We start from the raw sequence: 20,573 nt of genomic DNA on the forward strand, positions 1-20,573 counted from the left end.
ACACTTGTCCACAAGGCCTTTGAGAGATAATGGATGCGTTCGACTGAAATGGTGCCCGGTGGTCGAACGTCAATCAAAGTGAATCAAATATAAATTGCAAATAAAGCAGTGATATACAATTGGATTGATTCAATCAGTCGTTGGGTGATTTTTATTAGTAAGCCCTCCAGCTTAATTTGGCCGTGCTCTTCGTAACCATTGATGCATGGTCGGAAACGTGATGCACACCAGTACAAGGATGGGTTGGATCAGGTATGCAACAGCAACAACGAAACAAAAACCCAAGCGTGAATGAAAAGCGTTGAATTGAGTTTTGTTGAATGGAGCATTTATGTAATTGTTCGTCTAGGATATGCTTCCGGCAAGCGTATTGATTGATTGCTTTTTTGAACCAATGCCAAAAACATTTCTACTGCAAGTAGTATATCTAGCAGCAAAGGATTGATGTCATATTGATTTATCCAGAACAGATTAAAACGAAAGAGTTGTCTCGTTGTGTAATAACCATTTCATCGTCAGACCATGGTCAGACGTGGCGGATCAAAGCCCTTGTATACTCTAAGAGGAATAACTATTAGAGGCCCCTATCAATACCTTTGACGCAAATTTGATGAAGTAATAGGCTGATAAAAATTTTGCTATTGCTTCTAGTACAAATATTACTTAATAATTAAGTTAAATAATAATTAAACTATCTTACGATAAATTTGATGTAACATAGTTTGCTTACCCGGCTATACGGTAGTTTATATGTAGGACACTTTCATAACCCACAGCCAAGCATTTATTTCGGAAGATAAAACTTGCTTTTACACACTGCCATTTTCATTTTTTAACACATACACACTTCAATGCGCTTTGACACATTTACACTCGCCAAAAGCGGCCATATTTTTTAATACACTAATTAACGCAATAAGCCTTAAGCTCATTTATGAACTTTTTTCCCCAAAATAACAAGCAAAACTTGCTTTTCTTTTCAGTGCACTAAGGCACATACACACTTTGGCACATTTACAACACCACACTCGCATAAAACGGCCATATTTTTTAATACACTAATTCACGTAATGAGCCTTAAGCTCACTGATAAATAGAAAAAACTTTTTTTCACTGAAAAATAACCCAAACTTGCTTTTCTTTTCAGTGCCCAAAGGCACGTGGCACACTTCAATGCACTTTTGCACATTTAAATCACCAAAACCGCCTAAAATGGCCACATTTTGCGATACACTAATTAACACAATAAACCTTAAGCTCAATTATGAACTTTTTTTTCGCCAAAAAACAAACCAAACTTGCCTTTTTTCTTGTGCACTAAGGCACATAACACTTCAAAGCGCTTTGACACATTCAAAATACCACACTCGCATAAAATGGCCATATTTTTTCAATAAACTAATTAACACAATAAACCTTATGCTCATTGATAAATGGACAACACTTTTTTCATAAAAAAAAATAAAACTTGCATTTTTTAGTGCCCAAAGGCACACGCACACTTCAACGCACTTTTGCACATTTACATCACCACAATTGCCTAAAATGGCAACATTTTGCAATACACTAATTAACACAAAAAGCAAATATTGCGATTCATCATTGACCGATTAATAAATAGATAAAACTTTTTTTTCATCAAAAAACAACTTTCTACACAAATAGAACGGCCTGGCCGTATTGATACATAACCTTCTAACACTTTTTCACAACATTTTTTTTCTATTCACAAAGGAAGGGAGCCACTTTCCACAAAATGTACTGTTGCACCGCACCAACATGTACATCCAAATTTTAATAAGTAGCCGAAGCTAACACGGAGGTTATGATTAAAACAAACATCACAAGTTTATGCCATGGTTTTATAATAACTCGCTGGCAAAATACATTTCACAACACAAATGCAAATAATTTGCAAGCTTAGTACACGCACTGATTGTTAATGACTTTACTCTAATACAAAATTATGACTTTAACGTCGGAGTAACAACGTCAAAATGTACGCAAAACGAAACAAATCGTGTTAACGCTTCACCACGATTAACATGATACCGTTAGATTTGATGAGATGTCAAAATGTCAAAAGAATTAGTATGGAGACAAACGCATTATCTCAATACACCTACACATAGCGCCTTTCAGTTTGCTTAATCGTTTGTAAGCTTTTTACAATCCTTTCTTATTGCAAAAGAAAAATCGGAAAAAATTATTTAAAATGCAATGAAATATTAAAATTTTGCTTTTACTTTTAGTAGACAATACTGTTTCTGATTTTGGGGCTCCTTCAATTTAAAACAGGAGCATTCTTTCACTTACACACTTTACGCATTGCTGTACAGCAAGCACTCGATCGAAGCATCACGCATACACTGACACACTGACCCAAGCCGACGCCGGCAGCCATTGGAACGCGTGCAAAAGATGTTCACTTTTTAACATTATATCACTCACAAATTGTTGTACTTAATGTTCTTTGTATGAAACAAAGTCCTTAAGGAAAGGATATCACTTTTTGGCACCGAAAAACTGTCTTGGAAAATGTTCTACAAAGGAAGGACGCCACTTTACCGCAAGCCTTTTTTTCATTACGCAACCGCGCTGCTGTCTCGATCACTACTGACCACACTTTCTCCTTTGCACCTGTTATCACGACACACCTACACAACTATAATTGGCGAAGCGGTCGTCCGATCCTATCTCTTGCATCTCACTCTTTCGCACGCTCTCCGCTCTCCGAAGCGACGACTGAAAAAACTTCGTAAAAACCTATTCAACTACTCTTCGCTCCTGTCGATCAAATTCGTTCTTATATTTATGTCTTAGAAAGTTTAGGCATTTAAACGCTTTTTAATAGCATTAAAAACACTTTTGTTTTAGTAGGAAAATGGTTTGAAGGGGGATTAAGAAAAGGGGCCCCTTTCCCATACCACCGTGTGGGCGAGTGGCTAGAAGAAAGGCTTTCTTCTACTAACAAATTTCATTCACATTCCCGTTTTTCGAGGAAAGAACGGCCCCCTGATCGGCGGCGCCCTAGGCGGCCACCTACTCCGCCTAGCGTTAGATCAGCCACTGCACATGGGACATTGTATAGCTTCTACAGAACCTTGCAAAAAAACTCCCCGTCTCTAATAAAAAGATATCCAAAGGAACTATCAAAGTTTAAATTAATCGCTATTGCTTTGTATACTAATCGCTTTCATATTTATGCTTTCTTTCAGTTACATGTTCACAAACACAGTTCACATGCATGATGGATGGCAAATGCATACCCGCTCTCTGGCGATGTGATACTTCTGCCGACTGCTCGGACGGCTCAGATGAAGTCGGTTGTGGTGAGTTGAAGCCTTAACCTAACACCTACCTAGCATCTTACGCGTGCTACATGAAAATGAACGAACTGTTTCTCATCCCCACGCGCGCAGATAAAGCTCATACATGCAACGAAGGTATGTTTCATTGTAAGGTGTCCAATCGATGCATCCCCCTCGATTGGACGTGCGACGGTGATGTAGACTGTGGTTTGGTGGAGAAGTACCACATGGTGGACAACTCGGACGAAGATCCGCAACTGTGCCGGGCGCACAACAAATGTCTCCCAACGCAAGCCCTCTGTAGCGATGGCAAATGTTTGGAGATTGATCGGTTCTGTGATGGTGGCTGGGACTGTAGCAACGACGAGCTAAACTGCTCCAGCAATAATACGGCGACGGCCAGTGCGCCAACGAGTGCGTGCGATGCGCTCAAGTGTTCCTACGACTGCCGGCTAACGCCCGAAGGTCCCAAATGCTTCTGTGCCAAAGACAGTCAGCCGAACGGGAATGTCTGCGAAGATTTCGACGAGTGCCAGATCGAGGGTATATGCGATCAGCTGTGCAAAAATCAGCCGGGTTCGTATCAGTGCAGCTGTACCACGGGATACGTAAAGCAGGGTAACACCTGTACTGCTGTTAATTGTAAGTATACGGGCACATCATATTTCTCTAGACCAGGGGTCTCCAAACTACGGCCTGCGAGACCCTCCCGAGATATACCGAAATTGGCCCTCAGCTGTGGCTATTCCACTCAAAGCGGCCCGTCATCTACAAAGTTTGGAGGCCCCTGCTATAGACGATCTATCGCTACCATCGTCCGTAACGTCCTTTTTTCCTTCTTCACCAGTGCCCAAGGACGAACCAGCTTCACTTTGGTTTACCACCTTTAACAAGGTACAGAAAATGTCTATCAGTAACAGAACAGCGCCACTGGAAGGATCTGTTCTTTCCAATGACACCAGAGAAGGTGATTATCTTAAGCAGTTCTTCCCACGCATTCGGGCCATGGAAATGGTGCATCGAAATCGTACGTTTTGTCTTGCGCGTATCAAGGGCAAATCATTGTTGGAGTGCTACAGTGTGGATAACACCTCACACAGCTGGACCATGCCGCGTCCGGATCTCTTTCCCAACCTCGAAGACATCGTCGACATACGGCTCGACTGGGTGTCAGGCAACTGGTATTACCTTGACCAGCAGCGGGAAGTTATCTTCGTCTGTTCCCCGCAGATGGTGCACTGTGCGATCGTCGTGGAAGCCTTATCCGAAGTACTTCGACCACGGCGTATGGCTCTCGATCCCACCAAAGGGTTTCTGTTTTTCTCCAAATGGGGTAGCGGTGATGTCAGCATCGAACGATCACTACTCGACGGTACCAATCGGAGCTCGATCGTACAAAACAAAATTGTTACTCCGCTAGATATTGCACTGGATCTAGTGATGCAGCACGTGTACTGGGTCGACACATATCTAGACGCGGTACAGCGCGTAAATTATGACGGCAGCGGTCGCTGGTTTCCGAAACGCAGCACAAACTTTCTGTTCAACTTTCAAACGCTCTACGCGTTGGACGTGTTCGAACGAACGATCTATCTAGCGTCCTGGCAGAATGGTAGCATATTGGCGCTAAACGGTAGCACCGGTGAAGCCCGAGTCGTTGTCCCTAATGCATCCCATGCTGTACACTTGCACGTGTTTCATAGACAAAAGCAGCCGGAAGTGGCGCATCCATGTCGCATACAAAACGGTGGCTGCGATCAGTTATGCATACCGGTGTGGAAAAAAATCGGTGTAGCCATTGCGCAATGTATGTGTTCACCGGGTTACCGGTTAAAAACCAAATCGCAGTGCGTACTCATCAAAAGGCCAACTTTTATGCTGTATGCCAAATCGAACCCCGCCATGATACGTGGGTTTGCTGTCGGTATCAAGTCGCAGGAAGCCATTGTGCCCGTTACCAATCTCGGCGCTCACATCACGTTTGACTACCATGTAGAAGACCAGTTAATTTTCTTCTCCCACAGCAATAAGTATGTCTAACTGGCCTTTGGAGGATGCATTTTGAAATATGTTCTGTAAACTTTACTGTTCTCCCTTTTTCTGTTCCCCCTAGAGACTCTCCTTCGTTTCGAATTGAAGCACAAAAATTGGACGGTACTGAGCGAGAACTGATACTAGAAAGTCCTGGATCGTGTGATGGGATTTCGTACGATTGGTTAGGTAACAACATATTTTGGACGGATTCGGACAGAAACCACATTTCTGTCGTAAAGCTAGGATCTAAACGGTCGCGCTACACGATACTACGACATCTCTACGCACCCAAGTATGTTTTTGATTTTAAACATAATAAACTTTCTTCTGAACAGCATATGTAATCTATTCCCCTAACTAACAGATCAATTGTGGTGGATCCAAAGCAAGGCTGGATGTACTGGTCATCGTGGTCGGTTCCCAGTGGACGTATTGATCGTGCGTGGATGAATGGTTCCCAACCGGAACTGTTGGTAAGCAGTAAGGAACGCCCAATAGAGTGGCCAACGGGGCTTTCACTAGATACGATCCAGAAGCGGTTATACTGGTGCGATGCACGCCTCAGCGTGATTGAAAGCGTTAATCTAGATGGAAGCAATCGAGTGCTGCTCTTCGATGGACAATCACAAAACCGATTTCCCATCGCCTTAGCCGTCCATCGTCAGCTGGTGTATTTCGCTGATAATGTAAAGGGTCACATCGAGAAGCTGAACTTGAGCGATCCACTAGCGTTGGAAACAATTGCAATAGAAAAACCACAAGTGTTGGGTCTTAAGATCTTCGACAACCTTACCCAGTACGGAGGTAACGGAAGAAATGCTTGCGAAATAGACTGTCCTGGCATCTGCTTGAATACTCCCATTGCGGTTGCCACCTGTAAATGTGAAGATGGTCAAATATTATCGCTTTCAACCGACGGAAAGCCAGCTGCCTGTGTACCGTTCAATCTGCAACACACGCAGGAGACTTGTAACAGCAGCACGCATTTCATGTGTCGTAGTAAAATCGACTGTATTGAAATCAAATATACCTGTGATGGCGATAGAGACTGCGAGGATGGTAGCGATGAGGAAACTACACCTGATGGACCGTGCGATCCGAACTGCGATCTGGAGCATAATTTCAAGTGCGACGAGCAGCGATGCATTAGCCGATCGCATGTCTGCGACGGTTCGGTCGACTGTATCGATGAAAGTGATGAAGATTACATCAACTGTCCCAACAAAACGTGCAGCGAGCATTTCTTTCAGTGTGAAATCAGTCATCGGTGCATACCGAACACTTGGGTATGCGATCGACATCTCGACTGTGGACCGAACGACAATTCGGACGAGCCAGAACACTGCCACAAATGTCCGGAGTTTGAGTGCAAAAATTCTGCCTGCCTGCCGTTTGAATTTCTCTGCGATGGTGTAGATAACTGTGGGTAAGTTTAACGATGTTATTATCAATAACGGTGTATCCTCATTTTCTTATTTTGTTACGGCGTTTTCAGTGACAAATCCGATGAATCACAGTGTGACGTTGACTGTGGTGCGAATGAATTTTTCTGTAGCCCTCACGGTTGCATCGATCGTTCGCTGATGTGCGATCCTAAGCTCAACTGCTTGAATGCATTCCACGAGTGTGACAAACTTCCCAAGGCTGGGGCCAATGCAACAACCTACCCTAACATCCCTGTTCGCTCGGAGTCGGAACTAAAGGATCTCTGCAGGCAGGATCTTAAGATAGTTTGCGGTTTAGACAAACAGTGCGAGGAAAACTATAACCGGGCGTGCCAGCGAATGGAATTTAAACCATTCAATGAAACGGTGACCTGTCACCATCCCGACCGGCTGTGTCGGATTACGAACAAATGTATAAATGTAACGCAACTTTGCAACGGTCGAACCGACTGTCCCGATGGGACGGATGAAGGATTTCGCTGCGCCGAAAAAATATGTGATACGTCTAACGACTGTTCCCACGCGTGCCATAATGCCCCGGAGGGCTTGGTATGTTCCTGTCCGCCGCATTTATTTCTGCAACCAAATGGACGTGACTGTGGGCATGATCATGCCTGTGACAGATGGGACACCTGCTCGCAAGTGTGCACGAAAGCTGGAACACACTATCGATGCGAATGTGTTGAAGGGTACACGCTCATGTACGATAAGTTTACCTGCCGCAGTAACAACGGTGATTCGCCGTACGTTATTTTCAGCAACCGACAGGAGATCCTTGGTGTCGATCTGAACACGCTTGGTGTTAGAAGTTTCTACACCTCGTTGCGCAACACGATCGCATTAGATTTCCTTTACCGGAACGATACCATCCAGATATTCTGGTCGGATGTGATGGACGACAAGATCTACCGTGGTACGTTGAAGAACGACACGTTAAGTCACGTCGAAGCAGTAGTTCAATCAGGGCTATCGACAGCCGAAGGTCTTGCGGTGGACTGGATCGGGATGAACATCTACTGGATCGATTCAAACCTCGACCAAATCGAGGTGGCCAAAACCAATGGAAGCTTCCGGAGAACACTAGTGGCCGGTGATATGGTGAACCCCCGTGCAATCGCGCTTGATCCGATGGAAGGCGTCCTGTTTTGGACCGACTGGGAGGAAGGTTCACCAAGGCTTGAACGTTGCACGATGGCCGGAGAAAACCGTACGGTGATCAAATACGTAGAATCGGATGGTGGTTGGCCGAATGGAATCGCGCTGGACTACATTCCAAGGCGTGTGTACTGGATCGATGCACGGTCGGACTCGATTCACACGATCACCTACGATGGGCTGGATCATCATCTCGTGATCAAGGATCAAGGTGTACTGGCACATCCGTTCAGTATAACCGTGTTCGATAACTACGTGTACTGGACCGATTGGCGAACGTACTCCGTCATTCGGGCAAACAAATGGAACGGCACGGATGTTACAGTGATACAAAAGACACAAAGTCAACCGTTTGGTATACAAATCCTACACTCCAGCCGGCAGCCAAACTCCCAGCCAAACCCGTGCGCCGTCAACAATGGAGGGTGTTCGCATCTGTGCCTGCTGAGCGTTGGTTTGCGTCATGAGTGCGCTTGTCCACATGTGATGCGTCTTCACGAGGACCGTATGCAGTGCGTTCCGAATGAGGAAATATTGCTCTTTGTCGTACTGACAGAAATTCGTGGTGTTGATCTGCAACAGCCAGCGCATTACACGATACCGACCATCAGTCACCAGACGCAAGTTGTACAACCTGCCGTACTGGATTATGATATCAGTGCTGCGCGGCTGTATTGGAACGATATACAGTTAAATGAGATCAAATCATCCGGTTTGGCGACGGGCCCGATCGAGACGATCCTCGATACGGACATTTCCCATTCATTGGGATTTGCTGTGGATTGGATTTCAAAGCTGCTCTACTTTTCTACCGGTAACGAAACACACAGTCGCATTATGGTTAGCAATCTAAATGGCGAATACGTGACAGAAATTGCTGATGATTTGACCCTAGTTAACAGTCTCGTAGTGTATCCGACAAGGTGAGTAGTGACTGAGATTAAATGATTGTAATATCCTAACGAATGCATTTGTTTTCATTCCTTAGAGGTATGATGTACTTTGCAACGATGAGTGAAACACCGAAATTGTACGAACTGTATGCCAGTCGTATGGACGGATCCGAGCGACAGTTGATCAGTAATTCAACTTTCTATCCAGTCGACAGTTTGGCACTCGATTTTGAAACAAATCGATTGTACTACATTTCATCTAGAGCGGGAGAAATCTACTACTACGACATTGGAAGTGGCAAAGTATGTGTTTTTACACATTGCATTTGAAATTATGACGATCGACAATTTACCTATTCGCTTGCTTATTGTTTCAGATCATTAAAGTACTTCCATCTCATGAAGACAGTCATCCTATCAGCACAATTACGATATACCGCGATTCGATCTATTACGACGACAATCAAGATGGCCGTATCATGCGCTGCAACAAAAACCTTTGCCAAAATCCTGTCTCCGTGCGAAACAATACGAGCGGTCTGAATGCGATCCGAATGTATCATCCCGGAGCGCAGAGTGGTACCAACTCGTGTCAAAAGCGAACGGACGGTAGCTCAGCAACGGGCTGCGCACATCTCTGCATTCCGGTGTCCGCACAAAGCCACGTGTGTCGCTGTGCGATCGGATATAAAAGCGATCCACGTAACGCATCACGCTGCATCGGATTGGATGACGTGTTGGTGTATTCGATGGGACATCAGCTCAAGGGTATTGCACTGGCACTACCTGAGGTAACAACGGGCAGTCAGGCGCGACATCAAGATACACTTGGACCGCTGCAGCAAATTTCGCTGGCTACAAGCATCGATTTTCATGTAGCGCAGGACTATGTGTACATCGCCGACACGGACCGGGGATCAATCACGCGCATCAAGCGTGATGGCAGTGCGCGGGAAGTAATTATAAGCAACTTCGAACAGGTGGTCGATGGCAGCACGCTCGACTGGCTAGGCGGTATAGCAATCGATTGGGTGGCCGAGAACATTTATTGGACGGACCAGAAACGAAACTTGGTAGAAGTGGCACGATTGAACGGAAGTCTTCGGTATGTGGTCGCCTCGGACGTGGAAAGCCCACAGTTGTTGGCTATTGACCCGATACAGGGTTATCTGTTCTATGTCACTCGCGGAACGATCGGCCGGATGGGATTGGATGGATCGGGAAACTTTATCCTCGTTAACCGTACCGCTGGCATTAGTGATCTCGCGCTGGACCTGGAAAACCAGGTCGTTTATTGGTGCGAAACGAGCACCGATACCATCTGGAAGGTGGATTATGATGGCAACTTGAAACGGCTGTTGTTGAACGGTACCGCACACAATCCGAAATCGTTGGACCTGTTTGCGGACTCGATTTACTGGGCAGATTCGCGTGGAAACATATACCAAGCTGGTTTGAGTAACGTTTTCAACTACAGAACTGTGGTGGAAGCGTTGGAAGTATCGTTACTGAAAGATATTAAAATATTCTCCAGCCGTAAGCAAAGCAAAACGAATGCCTGCGGTTCAGCGAACGGTGGCTGTCAAGAGCTTTGCTTATTTAACGGCACCCATCCCATATGTGCCTGCTCGCATGGTAAAATATCACCGGTCGATTTAAAGACTTGCGAACCGTACGAAAATTTCTTGCTCTTCTCGCGCCAATCAGCGATTGAAAGCATACACATGACGGACGCAGGCAATATAAATGGTCCTATACCGGAAATTAAGAATGCGTCCTATCTCAAAAACACGATAGCGCTGAGCTACGACTACGACCAGCAATTAATTTTCTATTCCGACATCGACCACAGCACAATCAACTGTGTATACTTTAACGGCACCGAACACCGGCGTATCGTCACAAAGCAACTGACCGTGGAAGGTCTTGCCTTCAACGTGCTCACTCGTGTGCTCTTTTGGACATCGAACAATGAGGCAGCCATTCGATCACTGGACCTGAACAATGCTTCCCTATCCGATCCGGTTGCAAACGCAGCGCTGGTGCAAGATGTAATAAAACTCCGTGCTACAGACAAACCACGCGGTATCGCCGTTGAGCCGTGTCTGGCGATGGTGTACTGGACCAACTGGAACCAGCAAGCCGCCTCAATACAACGTGCATATCCTTCCGGCTATGGGTTGGAAAGTATCATCACGAGTGACATCCAAATGCCGAACGCTCTGACGCTGGATTACCAAGCGCGTAAATTATACTGGGCCGATGCGTTTCTGGACAAAGTCGAACGTGCGGATTACGATGGAAAGCACCGTGTGGTGTTGGCACATTCTACACCGAAGCATCCGTTTGCACTGGCCGTGTTTGGCGATCTGCTCTTTTGGACTGATCTTACCGTGCACGCGGTTGTACGGGCAAACAAATACTCCGGCAGCGATATTGTGCTGTTGCGCCGAGATATTGCTCAACCGATGGGCATCGTGGCGGTGCAAAAAATAGCCAAGGAATGTGCCGCCGATCCGTGCCAGGTTATGAACGGGTTCTGCGAAGACACATGTTTAACGGATGCCGCAGGGAAGGTGGAATGTCATTGTACGCAAGGAGTGCTCGCATCCGATGGCCAACGTTGCATTCCGAAATCGATGAGCAACTGTTCGTCGACCGAATTTAGCTGCACCAACGGTAACTGCATTCCGTTTCATCTTACATGCGATTCCATTAAGCAATGCTTGGACGGATCGGATGAGCTAGCGACGTTCTGCGCTCACCGACCATGCCCGACCGGCTTTTTCCGCTGCAACAATGCGCGTTGTATACCGCAGAATCAGCAGTGCAACCACATACAGAATTGTGGCGATGGAAGCGATGAGATTGGATGCAGTTGCAACAATGCAACACACTTTCGTTGCGCAAATGGTCAGTGCATCGTCAAGTCGATGCGTTGCGACAATGAACCCGACTGTAAGGACGTTTCGGATGAGATCGGGTGCCTGGTAATGCGTAACTGTATGACCGGATTTATCAAATGCGCCAACACGACTGCCTGCTACATGCCGACCTGGCGCTGTGACGGTGAGAACGATTGTTGGGACAACTCGGACGAGCAGGATTGTCCGACGTCCGTTCCAACCTGCCCGGAGGATAAGTTCCTGTGCGCGAATGGGCGCTGTATACCGCAGTCGTGGCGCTGTGATGACGAGGACGATTGTACGGATGCGACCGGAGGAGGTTTAAGTTCGGACGAGGTAGCTTGCGTGAAGCATTGCAAACCGAACCAATTCAAATGCACCAACACGTCTGAGTGCATCTCGAACAGCTGGCAGTGTGATAGACATCCGGACTGTGCGGATGGTTCGGACGAGGGTGAGCACTGTTCGAGGCGTGACTGTCCCGAAACGGAGTTCCAATGTCCGACGACGAACCGTTGCATTCCGCAGAAGTGGGTCTGTGACGGTGATGTTGATTGCGGTGCAACGCAGGACGACGAGATGGGTTGTGATGAAATGATGATGAACGAGTGTGATAAAACTTCGTTTACCTGTACGAATGGTGAGTGCATCAGTCTGCTGCACGTGTGTGATGGAGAACAGGACTGTGTGGATGGTTCGGATGAACCACTGTACTGCAAGGAAGGGGACGATGGCTACGACGATGAGGAAGGTGCCAGCGTGTTTGATCTGCTGTGTGGCCATCCGGACCAGTTCCGCTGTAATAACGGCAAATGCATCGAACGCAATCTCACCTGCAACGTGAACGACGACTGTGCGGATGGGTCGGATGAAGATATACGGTTGTGTCGCAATACAACGCTCATCTGCGCCGGGCCTGATCTGTTCCGGTGTGAAAGTGGTGCCTGCATTGTTAGCAGTATGTTGTGCGACGGTGCAAATGATTGTGGCGATTGGAGTGACGAGAAATCGTGCCGGATCAACGAGTGCACCATGATTCCGGATCTGTGCGCACACGACTGTGAAGATCTTCCCGTCGGCTATGAGTGCGTTTGCAGGAAAGGATTCCGGGTCAATGTTCATGACAAGCATCTGTGTGTGGATGTGGACGAGTGTACGGAACAACAACCACGACCGTGCACCCAAACCTGCGTCAATACGTACGGTTCTTACCACTGTTCGTGTTTGGAAGGCTTTGTGCTGCGGGACAATGATACGTGCCGTGCCGATGGCGATCAAATCATCGCACCTAAGTTGATCTTCTCCAACCGATACTATCTGCGTGAAGTGGATTTAGGCGGTGGGATGACAATCCTAGCGCACAATCTAACCAACGCCATAACCCTGGACTTTGATTGGGTGGATAAATGTTACTATTGGTCTGATGTTACGCGCACGGTTACTACAATCAAGCGCATGTGCGACAGAAGCGAAGGTGAGGAAGACAATCGCACCATCGAGGTGGTACATAGAACAAACTTGAAAAATCCCGAAGGTTTGGCGATCGATTGGGTGGCTCGGAATTTGTACTGGTGCGATAAAGGGCTCGACACGATCGAGGTATCGAAGCTGGACGGACGGTTTCGCAAGGTGTTGGTTAACGAGGCGCTGCAGAAACCACGAGCCATTGCGCTCGATCCCTATCGGCGCAACATGTACTGGACCGATTGGGGCGATCAACCGCACATCGGTCGAGCCGGCATGGATGGAAGTAATCAAACGATCCTCATCAAGGAGCAGCTCGGTTGGCCAAACGCACTCACGATCAGCTTCGAGACAAACCAACTGTTTTGGGGTGACGCCAGGGAAGATTATATTGCCGTGAGTGATCTGGACGGGCAGAATGTGCGGATACTGCTAACCCGTACACGACAGCCGACACTCAATTTGCATCACGTGTTCGCGATTGCCGTATGGGAGGATCGCATCTACTGGTCGGATTTGGATTCCAAGTCCATCGAGTACTGTCACAAATTTCGGGGAGATGCTTGCGGTACGCTCATCAACACAATACATCGCCCTATGGACATACGAATCTATCATCCGTACAGACAGAAACAGCCTGCGGTTAATCCATGCGACACAGCCGGATGTCAAACGTTGTGTGTCCTTTCGCCCGAACCAGCCGGGTACCGATGCCTTTGTCCGGATAACTTCGTCCTGGCTGCGGACGGTAAGAGATGTACGGCTAATTGCTCTGCCGCACACTACCAGTGTCGGGATACGTTCAAGTGCATTCCATTCTATTGGGTCTGTGACAAGCAGGATGACTGTGGGGACGGAAGTGATGAACCATCGGACTGTCCCACGTTCAACTGCGAAGCGGGCCAATTCCAGTGCCTCAACAAACATTGTATTAATCCGAGCCAAATCTGTGATGGTATCAACCAGTGTGGCGATCTGTCGGACGAGCGTGATTGCGATCGGTTTGAATGCTTCAGTTCTCACTTTAAGTGTAGCTCGTCGGCGGCGAAAAATACGAGCGCATTCTGTATAGAAGGTGCACGCCGCTGCGATGAAATAGTTAACTGCCCGAACGGTGAAGATGAGCAGGACTGTGAGCCGAAAAATTGTACCTCGACCCAGTTCCGGTGCGCCAACGGAGGCAAATGCATTGACCGTACGTGGGTGTGCGATAACGTGCCGGACTGTCACGATGGTTCGGATGAGCAGGTATGTGGTCCAGGTACCACATGTCCCGAGAACGAATTCCGCTGCAGCGAAGGTCGCTGCATACCGAAGTCGTGGCTGTGTGACGATGAAAAGGACTGCGTGAATGGAGAAGATGAGACAGAAAACTGCCAGAAGGCGGAAGCGATTACGTGCGAACCGACAAACTTCCGATGCAACAACTCCAAATGTATACCAGGAAGGTGGCGCTGCGATTTCGAAAACGATTGCGGCGATAACTCGGACGAGATGAACTGTGAGCTGCGTAACTGTTCCGAGTCGGAGTTTCGTTGCCGCGACGGACATTGCATACGGGGTATTCGACGTTGCGACAACGAGTTCAACTGTGCTGACCATAGCGATGAGGAAAACTGCAACGTTACCTGCGGTGCGAACCAGTTCAAGTGCAAGAATCATCCAGCCTGCATTAGCAAGTAGGAAATTTAATGTATTTTTTGTTCACCACGATTGACTAACCATTTTGGTTTATACTTACTTTCAGCAAATTTAAATGCGATGGCGATAACGACTGCATCGATGAATCGGACGAAGAAGACTGCGAATGTAAGGAGGGCGAGTATCGTTGCAATAATGGCAAGTGCATTCTCAGCAGTTGGGTATGTGATGGCATTGACGATTGTCTGGATAACTCGGACGAAATGGGCGAATACTGCAAGGAGAACGGTTGCAACAAGCGTGCCTTCCGTTGCGCCAATCGTAACTGCATACGCAAGAGCTTGATGTGCGATAACAAGGATGATTGTGGAGATAACAGTGACGAGAAGAGCGCACTGTGCCAGAAGTGTCCACCAAATTCGTTCCGGTGTAGCAGCGACTCGAAGTGCATCGACATGGCGTTACGTTGCGACCAAACCCCACACTGTCTAGACGAGTCCGATGAGATTGGATGTATCAAAACAGGATGTGGGTTTGGTGCATGCAGTCAGGTTTGCGTGGAGAAGAAGGGCCACTATACCTGTCGCTGCGCAGAGGGATACGTAAAGAGTGGGCCGGGACGCAATGCAACGTGCGTTGCAATCGACGAGCAAGGCATATTGCTGGTGGCATCGGAGTCTGATTTCCGTAGTCTCTACATAGACACACCGGTTATGGGATACTTGCAGACTTCTTCATTAAAGATAGATCGGTTCGATTTTGCAATTACCCGCCACAATATTACACTGTTCTGGATCGACAGCTACGATGCGAGCATCAATAAGATATTCATGGACACGACGGTCAAGGATGGAGACTACTCACAGCCACCGGCCAATAAGAAGAAACACTCCCGCCGGGATCTTCCAGCGCCAGCACCTCCATCCTACGATCGTATCAAAACGTTGGACGGTAAACATTCATCGGTCGTGCTAAAAGATAACGACACCGCACCAATTGCGATAGCGTGCGATTGGCTAACGGAACGGCTGTACGTAATCAATAAAAACCGCAGCAATATCTTTGTGATGAGCTTCAACGGAACCAATCATACCACGCTGACTGCTACCGGGAAGCATCCGATAGATCTGGTGGTAGATCCGACGAGCGGGATTATGGTGTGGTCCATCATGGAAACGATAATCAGCTCGGGTATGGACGGTCGCGGCAAGCAAAAGCTGGTGCATACCAATGTGGAGTGGGCTTCTGGGTTAGCCATCGATACAATTACGAAACGATTATACTGGGCAGATTACAGAAAATCAACTATCGAAACGTGCCTTCTGTTAACCGGTGGCGATCGCCATATCATCGCCGAGCTGCATGATTACTCCAAACCAAAGCTGCTGGATGTGTTCGAAGACAGCGTGTACGTGATACTATACAATCAGAACATACTGAAGCTGAACAAGTACGGCCGGGACAATGGAACGTACATGAACGAGGAAGCCCGTGTTGCTGGTGGTTCCGGTGGCTATAGGTCCTCCGATGTTCACTTCATTCATCCGTTAAAACATGACCGAAGTAGTAAGTTTATTTCTGCCATTAGCAGAAATCATATTGAAACCTCATTTCCTTGTCTCGTTTCAGTTCCTAATCCATGTGTGATGCACCCATGTCACAATACGACCGTATGTCTGCTGTCAACCGAAAACCGTCTGAAGCGTAGCTGCATCTGTACGGATGCAAGAGCTCGGGCAGTATTTGACGATCGTGGCGAAGTGAAGGAATGTCTCGAGGCAACTGCTCAGACACCAGAGTGCAAACTACACTGTAACTACGGCACCTGTTACATCGATTCCGATGGCCAGCAGAAATGCAAGTGTTCTTCAAGCTTTGACGGCAAATATTGCGACCATTATATCTGTTCCGGATACTGCAAGAACAAGGGCTTTTGTGAGATTATCAACAACGAGCCGAAATGCACGTGTCTGCCGCAATGGACGGGCAATCGGTGTGATATTTCCACTAACAAATGTCAACGATACTGTCACAATGGTGGAAATTGCACGATCGTACAGCGTGATGGTGGTACGCTCAGCTGCAGCTGTCCGGCCGGATATACTGGGGAGCAGTGTGAGCATTGTTCGAATTTGCGGTGTGAAAATGGAGGAGTCTGTCGGAAGACAACCACCGATCGCAGCCAGTGTCTGTGTGCTGAAGGGTACGTTGGGCGCAATTGCGAAAGGAATGTATGTACTGCATTTTGTGAAAATGGTGGCGAATGTACGATCGAGCGTGGTGCAGCGAAATGTAGCTGTCCAGAGAACACGTACGGTGAACGATGTCAGCTTCGGGAATGTCTGGATCTATGCCGAAATGGAGGAGACTGTGTGCCGGGCGAGCGACCGTACTGTAAGTGCCGCCAGGGATACGAAGGTTCTTACTGTGAGCATGATCTGTGTGAGCTGCCAGAAGAAACGCGTCCAAGCTGTAAGTTGCAATGTAATGTAATACTCTGTAAACTGATCCGCATTAATGCCCAATGTTTTCCTTTTTATATAGATTGTTTGCTAATAAGACCCACCACAGAACCTGCCTCACATCCACCATCAAGCTCGTGCGCTTCGTTTAGTTGCAATAATGGCGGCCACTGTTTGGAGGTTCGTGGAATGCCTATTTGCAACTGCACAATGCAGTACGCCGGTGAGCACTGCGAAAATTACGTGACGTACCGTAATCCGTGCAACAATTTCTGCTTCAACAATGGCATATGCCGGTTGGATCTGTTCTCCTCACCCAATGGGACCTACATACCTTCGTGTGTGTGTATCGGCGAATGGACGGGCAAGCAATGTGATCGACCGCCGCGATGTGTTGGTGATTGCGGTACCTGCATCGAGGGCAGCTCCATCAATGAATGCACTTGTGAGGATAACGAAATCAGCACCTGCTTACAGGAGGTTTCACTCAGCGAACTCGAGCGTATGGACCAGAATGGATCCAGTTTCACACTGTCGGTTCTAGCGATCGTGCTATTTGCAATACTCATAATAGCCGCCGGCCTTGGTGGTACTTTCTACGGACTGAGGTATGTATCTATCCATCGAGTAGATGTAACGTTTTTCCCATGGCATTACACTGTACTACAACTATTTGGGTTTTGCCACAGAAGAAGACGCACAGGGCAACCATTCCTGCATGCTAGGTTGACGGACAATGTGGAAATAACAAATCCAATGTATCTTGGCGATGCCGACGAAGGACCGGCATTTGTACACGAAGATGATAAGGTAGGTCGTTTTCACGTTTTTAATTTGTGCCCTTAATAAAGTAATGTTTTTTTTCTACTTAAAAGGTGCACTTCGGTAATCCGGTGTACGAGCAGATGTATGCCGGGAGTGTGAATGTGCATAGCGATTCGTCAACGATCGCTGGAAACAGTGCACATCCGCTGCTAACCACTAGCTCCACCGCACCGGAAGAGAAGAAAGGTCTTCTTCAGCATCCTCAGGAAGACACGATTGCGGCCGATTTGTTATGATGTCGAACGAAATAGTAGCAGTTGCTGAAGCGACGGTTTTAGGCTATTATCTTCGCCCAAAAACCGTCGTGGCTGGTGGATTTGCCTTCCAGTAACCACAGCATCGCTACTAACGCACGTTAACGATGATTCTAAGGAAAGGGTACTAAATGCTTTAGTTACCTTTTGTGTTTTGTTTTTACTATTGAACAATAACGAAATGGCTATAAAGCATGCGGAAAAACGCGTGGCCTTAAGTGAGTTACGCGCTAAACAGCCACAAACAAAAATCGCATCACCACGAGCTTTAATGAAATGATTTTGTATTTAACGTTCCATGTTTAAGTTTAATGCTAAGTCAATAAGGCAAGGTTAAGAGACGGATGTATAGTTAGATAGCGAAGGCGACAAGGAGAACGATGGAAAGCGTGAGAAATTAAACATTTTGTAGTAATTTATAGAAAGGAGGTGCTCTCTTCTTCAACGTTGTGCAGCTGTTCCCTCATACGTGAAGCTTTCATATTAATTTCATTTTTTTACAACTAATCAACACCAGGCTAGATGTGATGCACCTGAAGAGATTTCTTATGTTTAAAGTCTGTTTCAGGCAGGGAACGAACGGGCGAACAACTCAGACATTAACAATAATAGTAATAGTTAAGCTTATGAAACGGAAGTAGCGTGCGGCTTTGCCAGATAAATGTTGTGTACATAGTGTTGTGTCGGATAGCTCATTTGGGTGAACTCTGCGTATTTTTTCACGGCGCTAAGCTTGCTCATAATTCCTCCGAAGGTATAGACCCAATAGGCCTATAGCTATTAGCTAGCTCAGGGTATCATTTTAGTTACATTTTTCTTGTTATTTATGCGGTGAAATTATGATCAAACATATTACTATTAGACACTATCGATGGTTTGTTTATGTACGATGATGTATAAACAAGTCTTCGTCTCTTGCCTTTCATTGAAATCTTTTTCGGATGCATTAGCTGCTTCCGATATTCTTGTGGTTACATCAAATCATAGTATACAGCATGTTTTGGAGGATTCTGGTGCAATCGCCAAAGAATTGCGGTTTCTTCTAATATATCTTCATCAATGATCATTACCATTAGTGTGGATATGATCATCTGCATTGAATAGTTTTTTTTTATTTTTATCACATAAATAGCTAAAATAAAAATACCCCCAGAGGCTAGTTCAATCGCTATAGATTAAAGGAACTATCGTGTAATCCTGTGAGCTGGGGCACGTTAGGTCCCTTCGTCTCCCGTTCGCTTGCTTCCCTTCGATTAGCTTAGCGCTTGAACTATCTCAGAGGCACAACACTAATAGTACACAGGCCATAAGAGGAAGAAATATGTGCAGCGTAGGTAAAAAGCAAACCGCAAACATCAATTTACAAACAACAATACAACGATACCGATGGCGAGGGCGAAAACTTCGCACCAGTTTGTACAGTACTTTGTTTTTGTTTAATCGAATCGAATGTTACGATTTCGACTCGCTTAGTAAACGAGGCAGCGCTAGATGATGTAGTTTAGACAAAATGTCCGGACGCAAACATACACTAGGGGAAGCATGTAGAATTTTCTAAACAGGGCTGTTTGTGGTATTTTGTTTTTCTCCCTTTTTGTAAACGAAAAGCATTAGCACACGGTAAGAACGATGGCATCTTTTAAATAGTACGTAGCCTGTAGCGAAATGAAGTTGTAACCCGTATGCTAGTACCATGTTTTTTTAATAACGAAAAATTCGAACGCCACTGTGGAGGTTGTTTTGTTATTCGGTTGTTGGTGGACAGATTGACAAAGATGAAATAAGCATTTTGATCCTAGCTAACTAAAACTGAAATGCTTACGAGAAGATACAAAGTCGGAGAGAACAATCATTCGAAAATACGAGCGCATACTCAAACCAAACCTAGATAGTAGAGTAAACAATTTAGTTTGCCATTTCCCTGCATGGGTGCTGCCCGTCCATGGGCGCTCCACACAAAGTAGAAAATTCAACCATGTGTGATGGAGGTAGAAATTTTAAACGAAACGTAAGATTTCACACACGCTAAATAAGTTCTATCTGAGTCGTAAACAAAATGGTTTTAAGATGCAAACAGAAGGCAACAGAGACGGTCAACTAATTGTATGCAAACCAATATCGTTATGGATATCGCTCCGCATCAAACTGCATGATTCCTGCACGACTCATTGCTGCCCGTTACG

The 20,573-nt window shown here is 46.4% G+C and overlaps 1 protein-coding gene and 1 long non-coding RNA gene across 8 annotated transcripts in view; one reads left to right on the top strand and one right to left on the bottom strand.

Annotated features, from left to right (window-relative positions):
- The window catches only part of LOC125771848 (uncharacterized), an 84,366-nt gene extending 82,179 nt beyond the window's left edge, over positions 1-2,187 (bottom strand). Inside the window, exon 1 of the long non-coding RNA XR_007419410.1 lies at positions 731-2,187. This is a non-coding gene — a long non-coding RNA (uncharacterized LOC125771848). The remainder of the gene's footprint in view (positions 1-730) is intronic.
- Positions 1-19,423, top strand: part of LOC125771763 (low-density lipoprotein receptor-related protein 1) — an 80,963-nt gene extending 61,540 nt beyond the window's left edge. For 6 of the 7 annotated variants that reach the window (XM_049442715.1, XM_049442718.1, XM_049442716.1 and 3 more), the window contains 13 exons: positions 3,219-3,332; positions 3,423-3,953; positions 4,159-5,341; positions 5,425-5,637; positions 5,710-6,771; positions 6,841-8,868; positions 8,934-9,141; positions 9,216-14,887; positions 14,956-16,415; positions 16,479-17,321; positions 17,394-17,919; positions 18,001-18,121; positions 18,187-19,423. In XM_049442715.1, the coding sequence (XP_049298672.1) occupies positions 3,219-3,332; positions 3,423-3,953; positions 4,159-5,341; positions 5,425-5,637; positions 5,710-6,771; positions 6,841-8,868; positions 8,934-9,141; positions 9,216-14,887; positions 14,956-16,415; positions 16,479-17,321; positions 17,394-17,919; positions 18,001-18,121; positions 18,187-18,372 (14,147 nt within the window). In that variant the 3' untranslated portion in view covers positions 18,373-19,423. The remainder of the gene's footprint in view (positions 1-3,218; positions 3,333-3,422; positions 3,954-4,158; positions 5,342-5,424; positions 5,638-5,709; positions 6,772-6,840; positions 8,869-8,933; positions 9,142-9,215; positions 14,888-14,955; positions 16,416-16,478; positions 17,322-17,393; positions 17,920-18,000; positions 18,122-18,186) is intronic. The other variant, XM_049442721.1, reaches the window with a different exon arrangement.
- The last annotated feature ends 1,150 nt before the right edge of the window (positions 19,424-20,573 follow it).

The sequence above is a fragment of the Anopheles funestus genome, chromosome 3RL (genome assembly GCF_943734845.2).
Source record: "Anopheles funestus chromosome 3RL, idAnoFuneDA-416_04, whole genome shotgun sequence".
Taxonomy (NCBI): domain Eukaryota; kingdom Metazoa; phylum Arthropoda; class Insecta; order Diptera; family Culicidae; genus Anopheles; species Anopheles funestus.